Genomic DNA, 23,479 nt, shown 5'->3' with positions numbered 1-23,479 from the left:
ATTAACTTAACAAGGTACACCTGTAAATTGAAATGCATTCCAGGTGACTACCTCATGACCCTGGTTGAGAGAATGCCAGGAGTTAAAGCTGTCATCAAGGAAAAGGGTTGCTACTTTGAAGAATCTCAAATATAAAATATATTTTGATTTGTTTAACACTTTTTGGGGGGTTACTACCATGATTCCATATGTGTTATTTCATATTTTTGATGTCTTCACTACAATGTAGACAATAGTAAAAACTAAAGAAAAACCCTTGAATGAGTAGGTCTGTCCAAACTTTTGACTGGTACTGTATATGTCATGGGATAACAAATGGGCATAATAGCCTATATGGCTTCTACTATAAAGTGGCACAATTCAGGCTATAACAATGCAATCTAGGCCCGCTGTTTTCAAATCAACGACGGACTGACAGACTGACATGGGGTCCAGCAAAATAAAATGAGTGATGCCTGTATATGCTAGCTCTATATTAACAAAATGTTAAGTCTTTTTAGCATTGATTTAATCAGGCTTAGCCTATATTTATATCCTTTATTTATTGCTTATATCCTAGCCAGATACAGCTATAAACTGAAATCACTAGCCAGGTTTTCATCCAACCTTTTTATTTGAGTAAAGTGTCTGATATACATTTTTTTATGAAAGGCCTGTTGGACAAATTTGCTCATTTGTCTGGGAAACTTTCCAGATGTCGACAAAACGAAATAGGCTAGACAAGGTGTGATCTTTTTGTGTATGTCAAATTAATTATGTGAGAAATGGCTGTGGAAATACCTTTTTTTATGCTCAAACATTGATATAATAGCCATCATATTAAATTAATCTTGGAGTCATGCGGTATGTTTTAGCCTAGGCAACCGATAGTGGATGCTAGGATTGATGTGCCCAGCCGTTAATACACTCCTGTCCCCCGTGGGCCAGCTCGTACATAAAGCATCCACCATTCAGGCTGCAAAGGCATAATCTGCAAAGGCAGATTTTCTGACAATTTAGGATGTTGTGCAACATACACTAGGTACCATAGTAGAATGTATGGTGCAGGTTAAAACCATGGTATTTCCATGATCCACATCTTTGAAGAATAATAGTACTGCCATGCACTGAAACAATACCATAGTATTGCATCATTTATACCATGATATTATTTAGGTGCATGGCAGTACCATCATACCTCAAAGCTAAAACCATGGTACATTTCCATTATTCAGATCTATACCATGGTATAAATAATGCAATACCATGGTAATATTTGAGTTGTGCAAATAGCATAGGGCCTAGCTATCTGAGATTGGTAAATAGATGTCAACTACATGTCAAACATGAATGATTTGTATTTTGGTGCTATTCATAAAAACATGTAATATATGTTTGTGTAAATTTCAATTTATGAATATCCTGACATGTTGACTGTGATGTCGCCTACTTGAATAGTTACACATGATGTATTGAAGTAATCTAAATTGAATATGTATACAGCACCAGCTACCTACCATTTAGCCACGCTCCTTATTTGAGTACATTTTTAAAAATGATTTGCGTAACTTAAATTCTACATAAGTCAAAGTGTGAAGTAGCTCTTCAATCCATTCAGTTGGAGTTGAGACATATTGAGACATGGGCACTTCTGCAATTTTATTTAATTAACATTGATTTTAAACGTAGATGCTCTGAAATAAGCAGAAAGGGGCAAACAAGCTGAACTTCAAATAAGACAATGAACAGCAATGTTCTTCACTGAAAAAAGCACAATGATATGCATGCAAGCGTTCATAAGCAGCTGGAAGAAATACTAAAAACTAGAATACTATCAAAACTCACTATAGGAATACTATAGATACTATATTTTGATTAATGATAGTACTATACAAGTATAACAGAGAACATCGGACAGGAAATCCTATAGAAACCCTATAGGAAATCCTTTATGAATATTATAGAGGGTGAGAACTTATAGGAAACTATAGTGCCCCCACTATAGGGTACTATAGATTTCCTATAATATCCTATAGGAATACTGTAGTTATTTTACATAAGGGGTCAGTCAAGTTCGCAGGCACCTAGTACTGTTGTTTAGTTAGCAGTGTTTCTGTAGCACATGAGTTAGCAAAAGAAATGCACTGGATCGATGCAAATAATCATGATATCATTCTGCCAGGTAGGCATGGGGTACTTTTGTAGCTAGTTAACATTTTTTGGGAAAGCCTTTCCATCTACCAGAAGACTGTTAGGCCTATCATTAGCACCGCTATATTTTTCCAGGTCTTTTGCTTCATATTATGAGGCATGTCTTGCCTTGCTTCAAAGTAGCCTATTGCCAAAATCCCGCCTTTGAAACTTGCAAGCAATTATTTTATAAAGACTTCCTCATATCGTTCTCCTGTTCTATTGGTTTTCTTTCAACTTTGTTTAATTATCTAGCAGACAAAGGCTTTATCCTAGTCATATTAGCAACCCATGATAGTTGATCCATCTTTAGATCTCCCCTCTAAGCTTCAAACAGATATTTCCATTTCTGTCCGTGAAACCGCTTGTATGTGCTGTGCGGATTTTAGGCGTTTTCCCGTAAATAGCATTTTAGAACATTCCTGCATAGGCCTACCACTGTGTGCACATTGTAGTGCCTAACATGACAAGAAATAAAAGCTAAACATGTTGATCTATTCCATCAACCTTATTAATTGATACAGCATATAGCCACTACACTACTTTGATACAAATCGTGGGGATTAAGAAGTGAGTAGGCCTATACACAATGCCCACTGAGAAATTTGTTGGTATACAGTGCATTCGGGAAAGTATTCAGACCCTTTGACTTTTTCCACATTTTGTTATGTTACAGCCTTATTTTAAAATTGATTAGTTTTTTTCCCCCTTATCAATCTACACACAATACCCCCATTATTACAAAGCAAAAACACGTTTAGACATTTTTGCAGATTTATTAAAAATAAATAAATAACATTTACAGACATTTTCAGACCCTTTGCTCAGTACTTTGTTGAAGCATCTTTGGCAGCGATTACAGCCTCAAGTCTTCTTGGGTATGACGCTACAAGCTTTGGCACACCTGTATTTGTATTAGAGTTTCTCCCATTCTTCTCTACAGATCATATCAAGCTCTGTCAGGTTGGATGGGGAGAGTCTCTGCACAGCTACTTTCAGATCTCTCCAGAGATGTTCGATTGGGTTTAAGTCCGGCTTCTGGCTGGGCGACTCAAGGACATTCAGAGACTTGTCCCGAAGCCACTCCTGCATTGTCTTGGCTGTGTGCTTAGTGTCGTTGTCCTGTTAGGTGAACCTTCGCTCCAGTCTGATGGAGCAGGTTTTCATCGAGGATCTCTCTCAGTACTTTGTTTCATTCATTTTACCCTCCATCCTGACAAGTCTCTGTCCCTGCCGCTGAAAAACATTCCCACAGCATGATGCTGCCACCACCATCCTTCACCGTAGGGATAGTGCCAGGTTTCTTCCAGACATGGCGCTTGGCATTCAGGCCAGAGTTCAATCTCGGTTTCGTCAGCCCACAGAATCTTGTTTCTCATGGCCTGAGAGTCCTTTAGGTGCCTTTTGGCAAACTCCAAGCGGGCTGTTGTGCCTTTTTACTGAGTGGCGGCGCCAGTCTGGCCACTCTACCATAAAGCCCTGATTATTGGAGTGCTGCAGAGATGGTTGTCCTTCTGGAAGGTTCTCCCATCTCCACAGAGGAGCTCAGGAGCTCTGACAGAGTGACCATTGGGTTTTTGGTCACCTCCCTGACCAAAGCCTTTCAACCCCGATTACTCAGTTTGGCTGGGCGGCCAGCTCTAGGAAGAGTCTTTGTGGTTCCAAACTTCTTCCATTTAAGATTGATGGAGGCCACTGTGTTCTTGGGGATCTTCAATGCTGCAGACATTTGTTGATACCCTTCCCCAGATCTGTGCCTCGACACAATCATGTCTCTTAGCTCTACAGACAATTCCTCCGACCTCATGGCTTGGTTTTTGCTCTGACATGCGCTGTCAGCTGTGGGACCTTATATAGACAGATGTGTGCCTTTCCAAATCATGTCCAATCAATTTAATTTACCACAGGTGGACTCTAATCAAGTTGTAGAAACATCTCAAGGATGATCAATGGAAACAGGATGCACCTGAGCTCAATTTCAAGTCTCATAGCAAAGGGTCTGAATACTTATGTAAATAAATAAGGTATTTCTGTTTTCGCTTTGTCTTGGGGTATTCTGTGTAAATTGATGGAAAAAATTATTGAATCCATTTTAGAATAACACTAACGTAACAAAATGTGTAAAAAGTCAAGGGTTCTGAAGACTTTCCGAATGCACTGTACTTGCGTATAGGCCTACCCTCCACTACACCACTGACATTATATATAGGTGAGGTCGCAGTGTGTTCCAATGTGTAAAGCCTGCTCTGTGTGCTTACCGTTGGTGCAGACTTAAGAGTAAATCATTGTCCACAGACACTGAATGCAATAGTCCTGCATCCCATTGTGACATAGCTACACTCCATCGGCGGGGGACACACAGCCTGAACACATGCATCCTCACAATTCCCAACCAATGCATCTTCTATTCATTTGAATGTGTTGACAGTTGGAGAAATTACTTGAGCTGTGCTGAGAATCAAAGTATGAAAGCCAACTGACCAATAGTCTAGAACACTGCTGTACATACATATTTTGGACTCTGATAAACCCTTTACACTTCCGCTCCACTATAACATGCTGACCACACCGCTCGCGTTGCAAAATAAATGTGCACATGTTATTCAATCATTGCACCCACACTGCTAGCCCGCGTCTCAATAGAAATTGGTTCTATTTGTGACGCTCGTCCGGCCTCTCCCACCTCCTCATTGGTTTTTAGGTGCATATACCCACATGGGTGATTGAAAGATGAATTTAAGACCACACCGGTTGGTTGTAGTAATGCTGTAAAGTTGGTTGCAAACCGCCATATAAAGTCCAAAGAAGAAAAAGAAGCTTGAAGGAAGGAGGAGAGATGAGGAGAAACTAATTTGGTTTACCGTTTTAATCTGTGTATTGTCAGAGTAGAGGACCTTGTGCATTTCAGGTAAAATAACCCAATGTGTATATACCAGGACAAATTAGCTAGCAACAGCAAGCTAGCTAGCTAAATTGCCATATATGTTCACTGCTTTTTGACCTGTCCCCAAATTAATATAATTGGTTGAGTTTGTTTTGATATTTCAACCTGCGAGTCCTGGTCGCTTCTGGTGTGGGTGAACAAAATCAACTTGCACGTGATGGCAGTTTGGTCAGCATGTAAGCTGTTGCTTGAAGTTCTACCTGCTACACAGAATGCGTTGTTTTGGGAGAGGAGCAGAGGGGAAAAGCATCTTTATGATATTTTCCTGTACTGTACTAAATTAATCTGTGTAAGTACAGTAGATTTGGTCCAGTTTTCTGCAAGTACTCATTAAATTGTTGCGCGTGGTTGTACTAAATTATCCTCTAATTGCACAAGTTGCATTTGTTTACATTGTGAACCTAGCTAGTCAATGTAGCTAGTAGTAGTAGTAGCTTCTTGAATTCAGAAATCTTCAGATAGTAAAATAACCAGTGGTGTATGCAACCAAAATCAATTTCATTTCTCATTATTTAAATTCACAAGATGAAATGGGAAAATGTATGGAGTAAAAAGTATTATTTTCTTAAGGTATGTATAATAGTAAAAAAAATATGAAACGCCTCCAAAATAACGACTAAAGTACTTTACACTACTGCTAAATGTCCATGAATGTTTCTACCTGTCCCCAAATTAATGTAGTTTGTGTGGATGGACAAAATCAACGTGCGCACGCGCGTGGCCGGTGTAGTTAGCGTGTGAAGTTCTCTGCGTTCATAGTAGGTTAGGGGTCAGGGGTAGGGGCTCAATACACTGTCACTAAAGTCGGTCTGTCTGTGACTCAAAGTCCTTGAAGCACCGACGAAACTAATGTTTAGTCTGAGGCAGAGTAGCGCTTTCCTCGGCATAATTTCAATGTCACTCGTGTCACGGGGAACTACCCACTCCGCTAGCTCGTCGTCTAGGCTCGCTAACGTCAGCTAATTATAATTTACAGAATGTGTTTTCTGAGTTGCTCTAATAACGACTTGAACGTTATTTAGTAAATGTAAGCATGCCTCCCGCGTGTTCACTATTTAAACATTGCATCATTATTATGCGCTATTTTCTAAAGACTTGTACATCTCCCTCTAATTTAGTTAGGTATTCTGATACTTGGTGTGTTTCTATCGCGAAAATGTCTGAATATGATCTCTGCACATTTTGTCACACACATTACGCTCTAATAATGAACGCCCGGGAGACAAAATAGTGAAGCTCGCCAATCACAGATCCAGACAGCAGTACTTTGTCACTCCCTCTTCTCGCGTAGCCTATCAGACCAGGTCGAAAGGAGGGTTCAGGCTTTCAGGAAAAAAATCGATTCAAGCGATTCATCAAGGGAGATTTTAAACCCGAGGTTTGGGACGGAGAGTCCTTTTTGGCTGGTTTGTCTGAGGCGGCCAACAGGTCTGTTACACAGAGTGAAACTGTTACTGAGACAAAAAGACGCACACCATGCCAGCAGCACGGTAAGGACACTAGACTAGGGAGAGGACCTGATGTGCATTGTGTTATATAGTCTGTAAAGTACATGGTTCAATGCTGAGGTGTTGGGTCTATCTATACAGTGGATGGTAGGATGCTGAAATGGTGGTGTAGCTGGTCTGCTGGTAGGGAAATTGGCTCACCACTCTGTAATCTTAAGCGAGCAGATGGAGAGCTTGTTCAGTAGGAACCTGTGTGTATTAAGGGTGGGGTGTCAATGAAACACGGATGATTATTTTATTAAGAATGGGCCAACTCCCTAGAGGCCTATTAACATAGTGTATTAATGAAGACCATATATAGTAAGTTACATTTTTATTAAAGTGTCACTGCACACTGATACAATTTGAGAATACAAAATACAGAGTTTTTTTTAAACTACATTGTGGACCACTCAGAGTTTTGAGACACTAAAAAACAATCATAATCAAACATGGTACATATTTCCTTTGGCGTCATAATACATTTAATCCTCTATAGTGTATATATTAGTATCAGTTATTATACATTATACCATTTATAAACATGTATGCAAAACAATTAAGTACAGTAGATGAAAGGACATTTAGGCACTTATAAAGAAATGACTCCGTTGGAGGGTAAGGTAGCAGGCTTAGGTGCAGGAATTTACATTATTGTTACCTGATACATTTTCACACTTCTACAAGGCTGTGCAGAAAGCAAACGGCTGAAACGGGGAGGGAATAACCTGAACTTGTCCATCAAGAAACACTTATTTTCGTTTTGCTACGGTGTGCAGTGTGCACTAATGAATACACCCCAGATGTACAGTAGCGAGAGAGAGTTCAACAAGGTTCACCCTGACCCTGCACAGCCTGTCCTCTTTTCTTTTTCTTAAGGTTGAATATTATACCTAAGGTGTGTGTGAACTGAAGCCTGATTTAATATGCTTATCACTCTGGCACTGTGTCCCTCAGTGGTGTCAGTCTTTTGACCCGTAGCTGAAACTCCCTGACACTCTCAAACACACAAACGCAGGCAGGTTTGTTTGTTTAGTCTTCTGTTTTGCCATTGGGTCTCAGAGGGGGAGGAGAGGTGGGTAAGGAGAGATGTTGGTTTAGAAACATGTTTGGGATAACGCTCGTCACAAGACTCTACAACTGTTACAAAATAAACCTTTGTGTTCAACTCATCCCTGGAAGACACACACACTGCTATCCTCCTGATTGTGCCTTTTCGTGAAATATGTCATGTGATGATGCATGAATGAATATAGGGCTTCTATCACATCTGTGTTAACACCATCTGTGTTCACAGTCCATATTCTCACCTATTGACGTGAGACAGTTTAGGCCTACCTATAATTCTGCCGTTGCGTGAAAGGTACACTTATGGACGGTCAATGGAACGCATAGACTATGTTATTCCACCATATGCATATGACATTATCTTATGGTTTGTAACAATACAAAACTACTGTTGTGACTGATACTAATTGTGTGTGTTTTACAGCCCTAATTCTCTGTTCGGGATGGGGAACCCCCTGCTGGACATCTCAGCTGTCGTGGACAAGGACTTCCTGGAGAAGTGAGTCACTGGGGAAGGGGCGTAGGTGGCTTTCACACCTAGTTCGTTAGGATTTTTGTTTAGTTTTTTTACTCTGGTGCGTTTACCCCCCATGTTTGATTCATTTGAACAGGTGTGAACACCATCTGGACTCTGATGTGCACTACACATGTGCACAGTTAGTTAAGGTAGTATGTACATGTAGGTAGAGTTATTAAAGTGACTATACATAGATGACAAAAGAGACCTGCAGTGGTGTAAAGGGGGGCATTGAAAATAGTTTGGGTAGCCATTTGACTAGATGTTCAGGAGTCTTATGGCTTGGGGGTAGAAGCAGTTTAGAAGCCACTTGGACCTAGACATGGCGCTCCAGTACCGCTTGCCTTGCGGTAGCAGAGATGACAGTCTATTACTAGGGTGGCTGGAGTCTTTGACAATTTTTAGGGCCTTCCTCTGACACTGCGTGGTATAGAGGTCCTGGATGGCAGGAAGCTTGGCCCCAGTGATATACTGGGTCATTCGCACTACCCTCTGTAGTGCCTTGCGGTCGGAGGCCGAGCAGTTGCCGTACCAGGCAGTGATGTAACCAGTCAGAATGCTCTTGATGGTGCAGCTGTTGAATCTTTTGAGGATGAGGACCATGCCAAATCTTCTCAGTCTCCTAAGGAGGAGTAGGTTTTGTTGTGCCATCTTCACGACTGTCTTGGTGTGCTTGGACCATGTTAGTTTGTTGGTGATGTGGACACCAAGGAACTTGAAGCTCTCAACCTGCTCCACTGCAGCCCCGTCAATGCTCGGCCCTTTCCTGTAGTCCACAATCATCTCCTTTTTCTTGATCACGCTGAGGGAGAGGTTGTTGTCCTGGCACCACACGGCCAGGTCTCTGACCTCCTCCCTATAGGCTGTCTCGTCGTTTTCGGTGATCAGGCCTACTGTTGTGTCATCTGGAAATTTTAATGGTGTTGGAGTCGTGCCTGGCCATGCAGTCATAAGTGAACAGGGAGTACAGGAAGGGACTGCACACGCACCCCTGATGGGCCCCTGTGTTGAGGATCAGTGTGGCGGATGTGTTGTTACCTACCGTTACCACCTGTGGGCGGCCCGTCAGGAAGTCCAGGATCCAGTTGCAGAGGGAGGTGTTTAGTCCCAGGGTCCTTAGCTTATTGATGATCTTTGAGGGCACTATGGTGTTGAACGCTGAAATTGGTTGTTGATCATTGTTAGAGAACTGTTTTCAATATTTTTCCATAGATTTTCAAGCAGACTTAAGTTAAAGCTCCCGAGTGGCGCAGCGGTCTAAGGCACTCTCTCGGTGCAAGAGGCGTCACTTCAGTCCCTGGTTCGAATCCAGTCTTATCACATCCGGCTGTGATTGGGAGTCCCATAGGGCGGCGCACAATTGGCCCAGCGTCGTCCAGGTTTGGCCGTCATTGTAAATTAAAAATGTGTTCTTAACTGACTAGTTAAATAAAATAAAAATACAATTTAAAAAACTCACTCAGCCACTCTGGAACATTCACTGTCTTCTTGGTAAGCAATTCCAGTGTAGATTTGGTCTTGTATTTTAGGTTATTGTCCAGTTTCCTTCCTCTCTGGCAACTGAGTTAGGAAGGACACCTGTATTTTGTAGTGACTGGGTGTAATGATACACCATTCAAAGTGTAATTAGTATCTTCACCATGCTCAAAGGGATATTCCATGTCTGCTTTTTCTATTTTTACCATCTACCAATAGGTTCCCTTATTTGTGAGGAATTGGAAAACCTCCCGGTTCTTTGTGGTTGAATCTGTGTTTGAAATTCACTGCTCAACTGAAGGACCTTAAAATGATCTGTATGTTTTTTATTTTATTTTTTTATTTTTTTATTTCACCTTTATTTAACCAGGTAGGCTAGTTGAGAACAAGTTCTCATTTGCAACTGCGACCTGGCCAAGATAAAGCATAGCAGTGTGAGCAGACAACACAGAGTTACACATGGAATAAACAATTAACAAGTCAATAACACAGTAGAAAACAAAGGGGGGAGTCTATATACAATGTGTGCAAAAGGCATGAGGAGGTAGGCGAATAATTACAATTTTGCAGATTAACACTGGAGTGATAAATGATCAGATGGTCATGTACAGGTAGAGATATTGGTGTGCAAAAGAGCAAGTAAATAAATAAAAACAGTATGGGGATGAGGTAGGTGAAAATGGGTGGGCTATTTACCAATAGACTATGTACAGCTGCAGCGATCGGTTAGCTGCTCAGATAGCTGATGTTTGAAGTTGGTGAGGGAGATAAAAGTCTCCAACTTCAGCGATTTTTGCAATTCGTTCCAGTCACAGGCAGCAGAGTACTGGAACGAAAGGCGGCCAAATGAGGTGTTGGCTTTAGGGATGATCAGTGAGATACACCTGCTGGAGCGTGTGCTACGGATGGGTGTTGCCATCGTGACCAGTGAACTGAGATAAGGCGGAGCTTTACCTAGCATGGACTTGTAGATGACCTGGAGCCAGTGGGTCTGGCGACGAATATGTAATGAGGGCCAGCCGACTAGAGCATACAGGTCGCAGTGGTGGGTGGTATAAGGTGCTTTAGTGACAAAACGGATGGCACTGTGATAGACTGCATCCAGTTTGCTGAGTAGAGTGTTGGAAGCCATTTTGTAGATGACATCGCCGAAGTCGAGGATCGGAAGGATAGTCAGTTTTACTAGGGTAAGCTTGGCGGCGTGAGTGAAGGAGGCTTTGTTGCGGAATAGAAAGCCGACTCTTGATTTGATTTTGATTGGAGATGTTTGATATGAGTCTGGAAGGAGAGTTTGCAGTCTAGCCAGACACCTAGGTACTTATAGATGTCCACATATTCAAGGTCGGAACCATCCAGGGTGGTGATGCTAGTCGGGCTTGCGGGTGCAGGCAGCGATCGGTTGAAAAGCATGCATTTGGTTTTACTAGCGTTTAAGAGCAGTTGGAGGCCACGGAAGGAGTGTTGTATGGCATTGAAGCTTGTTTGGAGGTTAGATAGCACAGTGTCCAATGACGGGCCGAAAGTATATAGAATGGTGTCGTCTGCGTAGAGGTGGATCAGGGAATCGCCCGCAGCAAGAGCAACATCATTGATATATACAGAGAAAAGAGTCGGCCCGAGAATTGAACCCTGTGGCACCCCCATAGAGACTGCCAGAGGACCAGACAGCATGCCCTCCGATTTGACACACTGAACTCTGTCTGCAAAGTAATTGGTGAACCAGGCAAGGCAGTCATCCGAAAAACCGAGGCTACTGAGTCTGCCGATAAGAATATGGTGATTGACAGAGTCGAAAGCCTTGGCAAGGTCAATGAAGACGGCTGCACAGTACTGTCTTTTATCGATGGCGGTTATGATATCGTTTAGTACCTTGAGTGTTGCTGAGGTGCACCCGTGACCGGCTCGGAAACCAGATTGCACAGCGGAGAAGGTACGGTGGGATTCGAGATGGTTAGTGACCTGTTTGTTGACTTGGCTTTCGAAGACCTTAGATAGGCAGGGCAGGATGGATATAGGTCTGTAACAGTTTGGGTCCAGGGTGTCTCCCCCTTTGAAGAAGGGGATGACTGCGGCAGCTTTCAATCCTTGGGGATCTCAGACGATATGAAAGAGAGGTTGAACAGGCTGGTAATAGGGGTTGCGACAATGGCGGCGGAAAGTTTCAGAAATAGGGGGTCCAGATTGTCAAGCCCAGCTGATTTGTACGGGTCCAGGTTTTGCAGCTCTTTCAGAACATCTGCTATCTGGATTTGGGTAAAGGAGAACCTGGAGAGGCTTGGGCGAGGAGCTGCCGGGGGCAGAGCTGTTGGCCGAGGTTGGAGTAGCCAGGCGGAAGGCATGGCCAGCCGTTGAGAAATGCTTATTGAAGTTTTCAATAATCATGGATTTATCGGTGGTGACCGTGTTACCTAGCCTCAGTGCAGTGGGCAGCTGGGAGGAGGTGCTCTTGTTCTCCATGGACTTCACAGTGTCCCAGAACTTTTTGGAGTTGGAGCTACAGGATGCAAACTTCTGCCTGAAGAAGCTGGCCTTAGCTTTCCTGACTGACTGCGTGTATTGGTTCCGGACTTCCCTGAACAGTTGCATATCCCGGGGACTATTCGATGCTATTGCAGTCCGCCACAGGATGTTTTTGTGCTGGTCGAGGGCAGTCAGGTCTGGGGTGAACCAAGGACTGTATCTGTTCTTAGTTCTGCATTTTTTGAACGGAGCATGCTTATCTAAAATGGTGAGGAAGTTACTTTTAAAGAATGACCAGGCATCCTCAACTGACGGGATGAGGTCAATGTCCTTCCAGGATACCCGGGCCAGGTCGATTAGAAAGGCCTGCTCACAGAAGTGTTTTAGGGAGCGTTTGACAGTGATGAGGGGTGGTCGTTTGACTGCGGCTCCGTAGCGGATACAGGCAATGAGGCAGTGATCGCTGAGATCCTGGTTGAAGACAGCGGAGGTGTATTTGGAGGGCCAGTTGGTCAGGATGACGTCTATGAGGGTGCCCTTGTTTACAGAGTTAGGGTTGTACCTGGTGGGTTCCTTGATGATTTGTGTGAGATTGAGGGCATCTAGCTTAGATTGTAGGACTGGCGGGGTGTTAAGCATATCCCAGTTTAGGTCACCTAACAGAACAAACTCTGAGGCTAGATGGGGGGCGATCAATTCACAAATGGTGTCCATGGCACAGCTGGGGGCTGAGGGGGGTCGGTAGCAGTAACTGGGTTACAGTGATGAGGCAGTCATTTAAAAAATCATGTTAAACACTTATTGCACACAGTGAGTCCATGCAACTTATGTGACTCCTGAACGTATTTAGGCTTGCATAACAAAGGGGTTGAATACTTGACTCAAGACATTTCAGCTTTTCATTTTTTTATTAAGTTGTAGAGAAACAATTAAGGTTTAGAGAAAAATGTAGAGAAAACATTTGATTTAATCAATTTTAAGTTCAGGCTGTAACGCAACAAAATGTGGAAAAAAGTCAGTACCTTCTGTGAGTACCTTCTCAAAAGCACTGTATAACACACTTTTCAATGTAAATTTGGTAGGATCAACCAAAAAGTTGTTTATTGCAGCTTTTAACCAATGTATGTCAGAATAAATCATTTAGATCCAATAATAAAAACAAATAAACTACAACTGAACATCAATAATCAAGAAAGTGCCTGCCCTGCAACAAAATGCTGAGTGATACAGCTTATTTAAGCAATAAGGCCCGAGGGGGTACGGTATATGGTCAATATACCACGGCTAAGGGCTGTTCTTAAGCACGACGCAACGCAGAGTGCCTGGATACAAACACTTAGCTGTTGTAAGCTGTTTAGCTGTTCATGAATAAATGTTTTTGGAAGTGATCCATGCTAAAGGAGCTCCTTAAACCTGACTTTGACCTCAGATGGATAAGACCCTTTTTCTTTAAGGTTGCTGTCCCTATCATCGCAAAGCCTATCTCCAACCGTTTTAACCTGTCTCTCCTTTGGGGAGGTTCCCATTGCTTGGAAGGCAGCCACAGTTTCTCCTTTATTTAAAGGGGGAGATCAAGCTGATCCTAACTGTTATAGACCTATTTCTATTGTGCCCTGTTTATCAAAAGTGTTGGAAAAACTTGTCAATAATCAACTGACTTTCTGGATGTTATAGTATTCCCTTGGGTATGCAATCTGGTTTCCGCTCGGGTTGTGGATGTGTCACTGCAACCTTAAAGGTCCTCAATGATGTCACCATTGCCCTCGATTCTAAACAATATTGTGCTGCTGTTTTTATTGACTTGGCCAAAGCTTTTGATATGGTAGACCATTCCATTCTTGTGGGCTAGCTAAGGAGTATTGATGTCTCTGAGGGGTCTTTGGCCTGGTTTGTTAACTACCTCTCTGAGTCCAGTATATCAAGTCAGAAAATCTGCTGTCTCAGCCACTACCTGTCACCGAGGGAGTACCCCAAGGCTCGATCCTAGGCCTCACGCTCTTCTCAATTTACATCAACAACATGCTCAGGCAGTAGGAAGCTCTCTCATCCATTTATATGCAGATGATACAGTCTTATACTCGGCTGGACCCTCCACGGATTTTGTGTTAAATGCTCTACAACAAAGCCAACATGCTTTCTCTGGTAGTCACCTCATACAAGTACTTGGGAGTAATGCTAGATGGTGCACTGTCCTTCTCTTAGCACATATCAAAGCTGCAGGCTAAAGTTAAATCTAGACTTGGTTTCCTCTATCGTAATCGCTCCTCTTTCATCCCAGCTGCCAAACTAACCCTGATTCAGATGACCATCCTACCCATGCTAGATTACAGAGCCATAATTTGTAGATCGGCAGGTAAGGGTGCTCTCGAGCGGCTAGATGTTCTTTACCATTCGGCCATCAGATTTGCCACCAATGCTCCTTATAGGACACATCACTGCACTCTATACTCTTCTGTAAACTGGTCATCTCTGTATACCTGTCGCAAGACCCACTGGTTGATACTTATTTATAAAACCCTCTTAGGCCTCACTCCCCCCAGTCTGAGATATCTACTGTAGCCCTCATCCTCCACATACAACACCCATTCTGCCAGTCACATTCTGTTAAAGGTCCCCAAAGCACACACATCCCTGGGTCTCTCCTCTTTTCAGTTCGCTGGAACGAGCTGCAACAAACACTCAAACTGGACAGTTTTATCTCGTTTTATCTCATTTTTCTCTTCATTCAAAGACTCCATCATGGACATTCTTACTGACAGTTGTGGCTGCTTTGTATGATGTATTGTTGTCTCTACCTTCTTGACCTTTGTGCTGTTGACTTTGCCCAATGTTTGTACCACGTTTTTGTGCTGCCATGTTGTCATTTTGTGTTGCTACCATTGATGTTTTGCTGTTATGTTGTCTTAGGTCTCTTTTTTTATATCGTGTTGTGATGTGTGTGTTGTCCTATATTTATGTTGTATTTTTCTAATTCCAGGCCCCTGTCCCCGGAGGACAGCCTTTTGCCTTTTGGTAGGCCATCATTGTAAATAAGAATTTGTTCTTAACTGACTCGCCTAGTAAAAAAAAAAAAAAGCAAAGCTCAATCAAACACAATCATACGGCCTCCCGAGTGGCGCAGTAGTCTAAGGCACTGTATCGCAGTGCTAGTTGTGCCACTAGAGATTCTGGGTTGGAGTCCAGGCTCTGTAGCCGCGACCGGGAGACCAATAGGGTGGCGCACAATTTCCCCAGCGTCGTCCGGGTTAGGGGAGGGTTTGGCTGTGAGGGATGTCCTTGTCCCATCGCCACTCATGTGACGGGCCGGGCGCAGTGCATGCTGACACGGTCGCCAGGTGCACGGTGTTTCCTACGACACATTGGTGCGGCTGGCTTCCGGGTTAAGCAAGCATTGTGTCAAGAAGCAGTGCGGTTGGGTTGTGTTTCGGAGGACGCACTGCTCTCGACCTTTACCTCTCCTGAGTCTGTACGGGAGTTGCAGCAATGAGACAGGACTGTAACTACCAATTGGATAACTGGGATAAATTGGGGAGAAAAAGGAGTAAAACAAATAATCATTAGGTGAGACACAATTTCATTTGGCCTTTTAAGGGAAGGGCTGTTAAACATGGTAATTTGGGCACTCCGTGGTCTGTGATTTTGTTTCAAATCTCAGACTGCAATGTCTTCCTAGCAGCAGAAAGTTGCAACAAACTCAAACTAACATCGAAAAACAACCTAGCATGTGAACAAAATGATTTAACTGACCAAGAAACATGTCAACATTTCGTCATTTTGACCTGCTTCTTTCGAGTTTACCAAATAGCACTTCTTTCATATCCTCCTACAGAAGTCGATGCAGGACAGACGTTTTGATTGCTATACCCTATCGGAAAGAGAAGATTCCAAGGTTTCCAATTAACCTATTTTTGCCAAACAACTCTACAAATTGTGCTGATGGTCTCTGTTTCATAACTTTTTCCTAGAATAACCATGGCTCCATGCCCATGTGAGTACAAGTGACCATCAGCAACAGCTATTTGGGATTTTATTTTTCTGTTATATTCCATTATATATTTACTGTAAAGTATGTGTTAACTGTGGTAGGGCATGGAATGGAGCAGCCATAGATTTGCATGGCTGAGCCATGCACAGATAAATACAATTCTGTAATCACTAATTGTGAATGAAGAACAGGTGGGCCAGTCTATTGTATTAATATTTTCTAATTCTACTCAAAACAGTTTACCCTTTCAGTCCACCAAATCCAAACAGTCTTAGTTTACTCTAGGCCTACATGGAGTAGGTTACAGTGAGCGCGTGCGTAATTTACAATGAGAAGAGCCAGACGAATGGATGGACATGCTGCATTAGTGTTACTACAAGTTTGAATGAAAACGACTTGGATGGCGGGGAAGAAATGGATCACGACATCTCTGATTATCCTTCTGATTATTGCTGAACGGCTTTCCATATCTGGGAAAGACTCATATCTGGCAGCAGGTGAGCGAGTGTTGGATAATGTGGTGATGATGCTTGTGGAACCATACATTGGCAAGGGGCAAAATGTCACCATGGACAATTTCTTCACCGTCATTGGCGAACAAGTTGCTTGCAAGAAAACAAGCCTGGTCGGCACCATGAACAAAGGAGATGGGAGCTCCCTCCCTTAGTGCAAAAATAAGGCAACTGTACAGTAACAGTTTCCCACAACCGAGTTAAATAAAGGTTAAATAAATAAATATTCAAACAGTGCTTCAGAATTGCAAGCCAACACTCGCACATTACCAAGGCAAGAAATAACATTTGAGTCTTGAGCACCATGCATCCGACAGTCGACAGTTGCTTATCGCGACACAACGAGAAAACCGGAGACTTGCATACAACAACGAACAAAGGTATGTCACTATTACGTAATACACATCGCCATATATAGATAAACATATGCAATGCATTATGCTCTTCTGTATCACACTTGTTGTTTTTCCTATGAGAAAATTATCCTCACCTTTTTTATTTTATTCCATAGGTCGGTGTGGATGTTTTGAATCAGATGGCACTGCTGTACTCGGTGAAAGGTGGAACTCGCCGCTGGCTTGTTGCTGTGTTCTACAACCTGCTTGACTTGGCTGCTAACAACGCACACGTGGTGTTCAAGCAGTAATTTAACAAAACCATGAGCAGGAGAGACTTTATCTGGCACACGGGCTACGTGAGAGATATATGAAGGCCAAGGCAGCTGCAAAGATTCCACGCGAGCCATTGCGCAAGCAAAATTGCATTCAGCTCCCGGGGAAGAGAAACTGCCAGGTGGGCAGATGCACTCGGAACAGAACCCGCGACACCCGTTTCAGCTGAAAGTGACTTGTTTGTGGGAAGTGTTGCAAGTGAAAGTGACAGATTTGTGTCGACTGTTAGGACAAGGGATTGTTATCCCTAAATGAGATCCAACTGTTGGGTGAAGACGCACACCATACTGTAAGCACGAGCGAAGCAAAAAATGTGTCCAATATCTCGCTGACCGTGCGTCTTGTTTTTTTTTTTTTGTCGTTATAAAAATGAGCTTTTACTGTGTTCCAACGTATATTTTTGATTCATAGTTGTAACAAAGGCACTCTACAAATAAAATGTATTTGACACTTGAAATTCTGTTTATTTTTTATATATATATATATTTTTACACATAGCCAGCCTACAGTAACATAAGGAAAAGTTATGTTCTTTCGAATATAAATGTTTCCGGATTGTAATGTTACCTAAGACCTTTAGAAACCCATCCAAATGATTATTCTTCCAATCGCATATATTTAATATATTTATTAGACTGTTAGAATGTTGACATCCAAAAGACGTGTCATTGGCTGCTATTGGTACTCGTCTAGGCCCTGCTATTCTACTGTTCAATATATGCATACAGTCGTGTGATGGCTCTTTTGAGAATGAAATGCTTAAAGTTATTGTATTTTATGATATTTATCTCAAAGTACTCCTATAGTGTAAAATACACATATTTAGGGAAAGTCGGGACAGGTAGGTTAAAGGTTTTTATTGAAATTACTAAATTGAAAATGGTCAGATTGACCATCTTGGCCGTTTCTACTATCTTTTGCTATTTTTTTCATTAACCCATTGTTGATAAAGTCCCAAAATGTTTTGAATGTCAGCAGTCAAGTTTTCAAGATATAGGATTTTAATTTTCACTGCGTTTTGAATCATGGCGATACAATTTTCACTATGATGTGGCAAGTGAAACTTTGCTTCTTGAAAATTGTATATCTTTAAAACTTGACTGCTGACATGCTAAACATACTGCAAGATAGTTTGAGTGGATTATTCGTTTAAGCCTACCTATCACACTGTCTACTTGAAATGAATGTAGCCCAGTAATAACCAGGCAATTGATTTAAACAATATTTATTATTCAACAGCTTATACTTTGTCAGTACAACTTTTTATATAACCATCCTGAATTAAGCATAAAGGCTAACTATGATGCTATAATTCTACGTGGCTTGACCTAGCAATTTGAAAATAGGTTTGAAATACAGCTCTCCCTTTGCTTTTTTCAACAAACATAATTTCATGGATAGCCTCCCATAATTCAAACAATGAAAATACCAAGACATGCCTATTTTCTTTACTTCCGCCACCTATAAAAACAGAGGAATTCACCTCATCTCAATGTTTTGAGATGCTAACATGAATTGACTAGGTAGATATCCTCTTCCAAAGAAGTCACACATTTCTATCTTACAATTATTTGGCTACAACGCACTCTAGATTGGGAGGAATAGGCTAAGTACTGTGACAACCAGCCCCGGTCTCCCCTTTTCACAGCAATCAGTGGTTATTGCGTTTCCTCCCGCATGTTGTTGCTGTCTTTTATATTAATTCCCAACCTTTTGGACAGACACCACACCCAGACGCACTTGAGTGGCTGGAAGCGGCAACTGTCAGCCACTGAGCAGGTTAGGGTAACAGATGATCCATCCTCAAGGCCACAAACGGCAGTAGGTGGCCCCTTCTCTGAAATATATTTTCTTAGTTTAACAAAATGTTAAACAGTAAGCCTACATGTTACACAAACCGTTTTGGGGGGGGCAGTTTTGGAAATGCTATATTGTAAAACTGAATAAACAGAAACTGACTTGAACTGGAAGTTTGGAACAAGAACCCTTTTTTGCTCACGAAAGCTACCTGCTCCGCCTCAGTTGCTAGCTACCACTTACCCAGTCTACCCTGACTGAGACCATGCCCCAGTGCTCCACAGTGTGCGTGGAAGGAAGTGTCCTGTACTGACACGTAGGGCTGACCGTCCGATCATTCCAAAAGGCCAGGGCCAAACTATTTCACTGGCCTCATTTCTCCCCCACTCCTCGCCCTCTCTTCATCCTCCCTCACCCCTGTCCTATCAGTGGCGTCTTGGCTGGCATGGGCTCAGAGATGTCATGTGTACACTATCGGTCAAAAATTTAGAACACCTACTCATTCAAGGGTTTGTCTTTATTCTGTACTATTTTCTATATTGTGAAATAATAGCGAAGACCTCAAAACTATGAAATAACACTAATGGAATCATGTAGTAATATTTTAGATTCTTCAAAGTAGCCATCCTTTGACTTGATGACAGCTTTGCACACGCTTGGCATTCCCTCAACCAGCTTCATGAGGTAGTCACCTGGAATGAAGAGTTTGTGTTTAAGCCAATCAGTTGTGTTGTGAAAGACCAAGTTGGCAAAAGACCAAGTTCATATTAAGGCAAAATAAGCTTGAATAAGCAAAGAGAAACGACAGTCCATCATTACTTTAAGACATGAAGGTCAGTCAATACAGAACATTTCAAGGACTTTGAAGGTTTCTTCAAGTGCAGTCACAAAATCCATCAAGTGCTATGATGAAACTGGCTCTCACGAGGACTGCCACAGGAATGGAAGACCCAGAGTTACCTCTGCTGCAGAGGATATGTTCATTAGAGTTACTAGCCTCAGAAATTGCAGCCCAAATAAATGCTTCAGAGTTCAAGTAACAGACATATCTCAACATCAACTGTTCAGAGGAGACTGTGTGAATCAGGCCTTCATGGTCGAATATCTGCAAAGAAACCACTACTAAAGGACACCAATAAGAAATAGAGATATGCTTGGGTCAAGAAACACGAGCAAATTCAAGTCCAAATTGGAGATTTTTGGTTCCAAACGCTGAATCTTTGTGAGACGTGGTGTGGGTGAACGGATGATCTCTTCATGTGTATTTCCCACAGTAAAGCATGGAGGAGGAGTTGTTATGGTGTGGGGTGTTTTGCTGGTGACACTGTCTGCAATTTATTTAGAATTCAAGGCACACTTAACCAGCATGGCTACCAAAGCATTCTGCAGCGATATCCCATCTGGTTTGGGCTTAGTGAGAGTGTCATTTGTCTTTCAACATGACAATGACCCAACACACCTCCAGGCTGTGTAAGGGCTATTTGACCAAGAAGGAGAGTGATGGAGTGCTTTATGAGATGACCTTGCCTCCAAAATCCCCCGACCTCAACCCAATTGAGATGGTTTGGGATGAGTCGGACCGCAGAGTGAAGGAAAAGCAGCCAACAGGTGCTCAGCATATGTGGAAACTCCTTCAAGACTGTGCGGAAAAGTATTCCAGGTGAAGCTGGTTGAGAGAATGCCAAGAGTGTGCAAAGCTGTCATCATGGCAAAGGGTGGCTACTTTGAAGAAACTCAAATATAAAATATATTTTGATTTGTTTAACACTTGTTTGGTTACTACATGATTCCCTATGTGTTATTTCATAGTTTTGTTGTCTTCGCTATTATTCTACAGTGTAGAAAATACACTGCTCAAAAAAATAAAGGGAACACTAAAATAACACATCCTAGATCTGAATGAATGAAATATTCTTATTGAATACTTTTTTCTTTACATAGTTGAATGTGCTGACAACAAAATCACACAAATATTATCAATGGAAATCAAATGTATCAACCCATGGAGGTCTGGATTTGGAGTCACACTCAAAATTAAAGTGGAAAACCACACTACAGGCTGATCCAACTTTGATGTAATGTCCTTAAAACAAGTCAAAATGAGGCTCAGTAGTGTGTGTGGCCTCCACGTGCCTGTATGACCTCCTTTCAACGCCTGGGCATGCTCCATTATTGTCAATCAGTGTTGCTTCCTAAGTGGACAGTTTGATTTCACAGAAGTGTGATTGACTTGGAGTTACATTGTGTTGTTTAAGTGTTCCCTTTATTTTTTTGAGCAGTGTAGTAAAACATTAAGAAAAACCCTTGAATGAATAGGTGTTCTAAAAGTTCTTACCGGTAGTGTATGTGTGAGATATAGCTAGCAGGCTGGCACGGAGACGGCCATAGTAAGGGACCAGACTGTGTGTGTGTGTCACTCCTCTGGCCTGTACCATCATGTCACAGTGCTATGAAGTTGTATGTCACCAAATTAAGAGAAAAGGGGAGAGATGATGAGTTCAGAGTGGAGGAAATGTATCTGGACTGAATCATTGGGGTTATTGGCCTGCTACACTAGACCTGTAACTTTTTCCAAGTGTGAGACGCTCCTCGATGCACTGGTCTAGTTCCTATGTTGGGGTAGTAGCTGTATGTAGTGAGAGCATGTTAAGGGTTAGATGGGGTTTGGATAAAGTTTATATAGGTTTCATTAGTGTTTAGTAGTTGTATGTAGTGGGAGCGGATCAAAGGGCTCTGCTAGATTACAGTCCCGAGACCAGTCTGTCTCAGACCACTTACGTAAACAATGGATTAGAACTAGAATGTGACCAAACCTTGAACATTCTTTGGTTTTATGGAGCAATCATTTTAGTCTAGACACACACACACACAAACAAACAAAGCTGATAAATACAGAGAGAGCTGTGGTGTAAAGTAATCAACTAGATCCTGATCAAAGTGGAGTGGGTTTTAATCACCTCGATGTGTGCGTATGTATATAATCAGAGGGGATTTCTGTGTGTCGTAGAAAATGACATTTAAAGGGCACAGACTCAGACTTTGTTCCCTGAAGCTCTCCTGTTTTTTTCATCCTCAACGACTGAAAGATACTCATCTCTTTCTTTCGTTCCCTCTCCCCCTTCCTGCCCCTTCTCTCTCATTCTCTCTCTCAGGTACGGTCTGAAGCCCAACGACCAGATCCTGGCCGAGGACAAGCATAAAGCATTGTGAGTACCTCCTACCACTCACATTAATTCAATCAATCATTCAACATCGTCCGAGGTTCATCTAAAGTCTTAGTTGCCTCACATTTGCCTTATTTCTTTGTTGCATGAAGAAGTGTTTTTCCATTTTAAACTCCTGATTTTCTGTGGTCGCTGTTCAGGCACACACGCACCCATATAGGGTCCGTAAGTTCACACACTGAGCTGTTCTCTTTCCTGGAGTGGGCTGGACAGAACAGGCACGTTCTAGAATTCACCAGGACGAGTCTAGCCAATGATGGGGCAGGAGGTTCAGAACTAGCCAACAGAAGGGCAAGTGGCCTAACCTCCCCCACCTGGCCGGGCCAAAGCAGTTTGAGGAAGAAAGTCTACATTTAATCACATAGAGATAAGAAGACAGCTGCGGTGAAGGAAAGGACCGTGGAGGTTTTCCCCGTGGTTCAGTAGGGTAAAACCAACGTTGTCTTCAGATCAGATCTGTATATCATATGAATGTTGTACCATAAAACATTGAGCACTTCTTTTGGCATTGGGAGATTAATTTGGCATGTAGCTAGCTAGATAAGCATTTAGCTTGCTTCATCAGATATTAGGCTTTTGGAAAGAGCTTGACATCAGCAAGTTCTCGTCCTGGCAAAGTTGTCAGTCGGACTACTGTCATCACCATTATAGATGGCAAGCAAATCAATCAATATTTGGATATAGCCATCTAGTTTATTTCCTGAAAGTTAGCTTGTTAACTACCCTACCGGTCAAAAGTTTTAGAACACCTACTCGTTCAAGGGTTATTCTTTAATTTTTTACTATTTTCTACATTGTAGAATAATAGTGAAGACATCAAAACTATGAAATAACACATATGGAATAATGTAGTAACCAAAAAAGTGTTAAACAAACATTAAGAAGGAAAGACATTCCACAAATGAACTTTTAAGTAGGCACACATGTTAATTGAAATGCATTCCAGGTGACTACCTAAGGACCTCATGAAGCTGGTTGAGAGAATGCCAAGAGTGTGCAAAGCAGTCATTAGTTCTACTTACCACTATGTGTAGCTAAATGTACAAAGTTTATACCGGTACATTGCAAAGTAAACATTATCAGACAACAGTACATCGGCAAATGCGCCCTTCTGCTGCTTGACAGGCAGAGACCACAAAGGATGGGAAATTAAGCTAAACCACTCATAC

The 23,479-nt window shown here is 42.2% G+C and overlaps 1 protein-coding gene across 2 annotated transcripts in view; it reads left to right on the top strand.

Moving 5' to 3' along the window:
* Positions 1–23,479, top strand: part of LOC112252749 (adenosine kinase) — a 45,239-nt gene that overhangs the window by 11,488 nt on the left and 10,272 nt on the right. Inside the window, exons 1-3 of one of the 2 annotated variants that reach the window (XM_024424287.2) lie at positions 6,460–6,603; positions 8,093–8,167; positions 22,239–22,292. In XM_024424287.2, the coding sequence (XP_024280055.1) occupies positions 6,590–6,603; positions 8,093–8,167; positions 22,239–22,292 (143 nt within the window). In that variant the 5' untranslated portion in view covers positions 6,460–6,589. Of the gene's footprint in view, positions 1–6,459; positions 6,604–8,092; positions 8,168–22,238; positions 22,293–23,479 lie in introns of those variants that run through there. The other variant, XM_024424286.2, reaches the window with a different exon arrangement.

Source organism: Oncorhynchus tshawytscha, linkage group LG06 (assembly GCF_018296145.1).
Source record: "Oncorhynchus tshawytscha isolate Ot180627B linkage group LG06, Otsh_v2.0, whole genome shotgun sequence".
Classification (NCBI taxonomy): domain Eukaryota; kingdom Metazoa; phylum Chordata; class Actinopteri; order Salmoniformes; family Salmonidae; genus Oncorhynchus; species Oncorhynchus tshawytscha.
The sequence above is the reverse complement of the archived record's forward strand: the minus strand, read 5'-3'. Positions and strand labels throughout refer to the sequence as shown.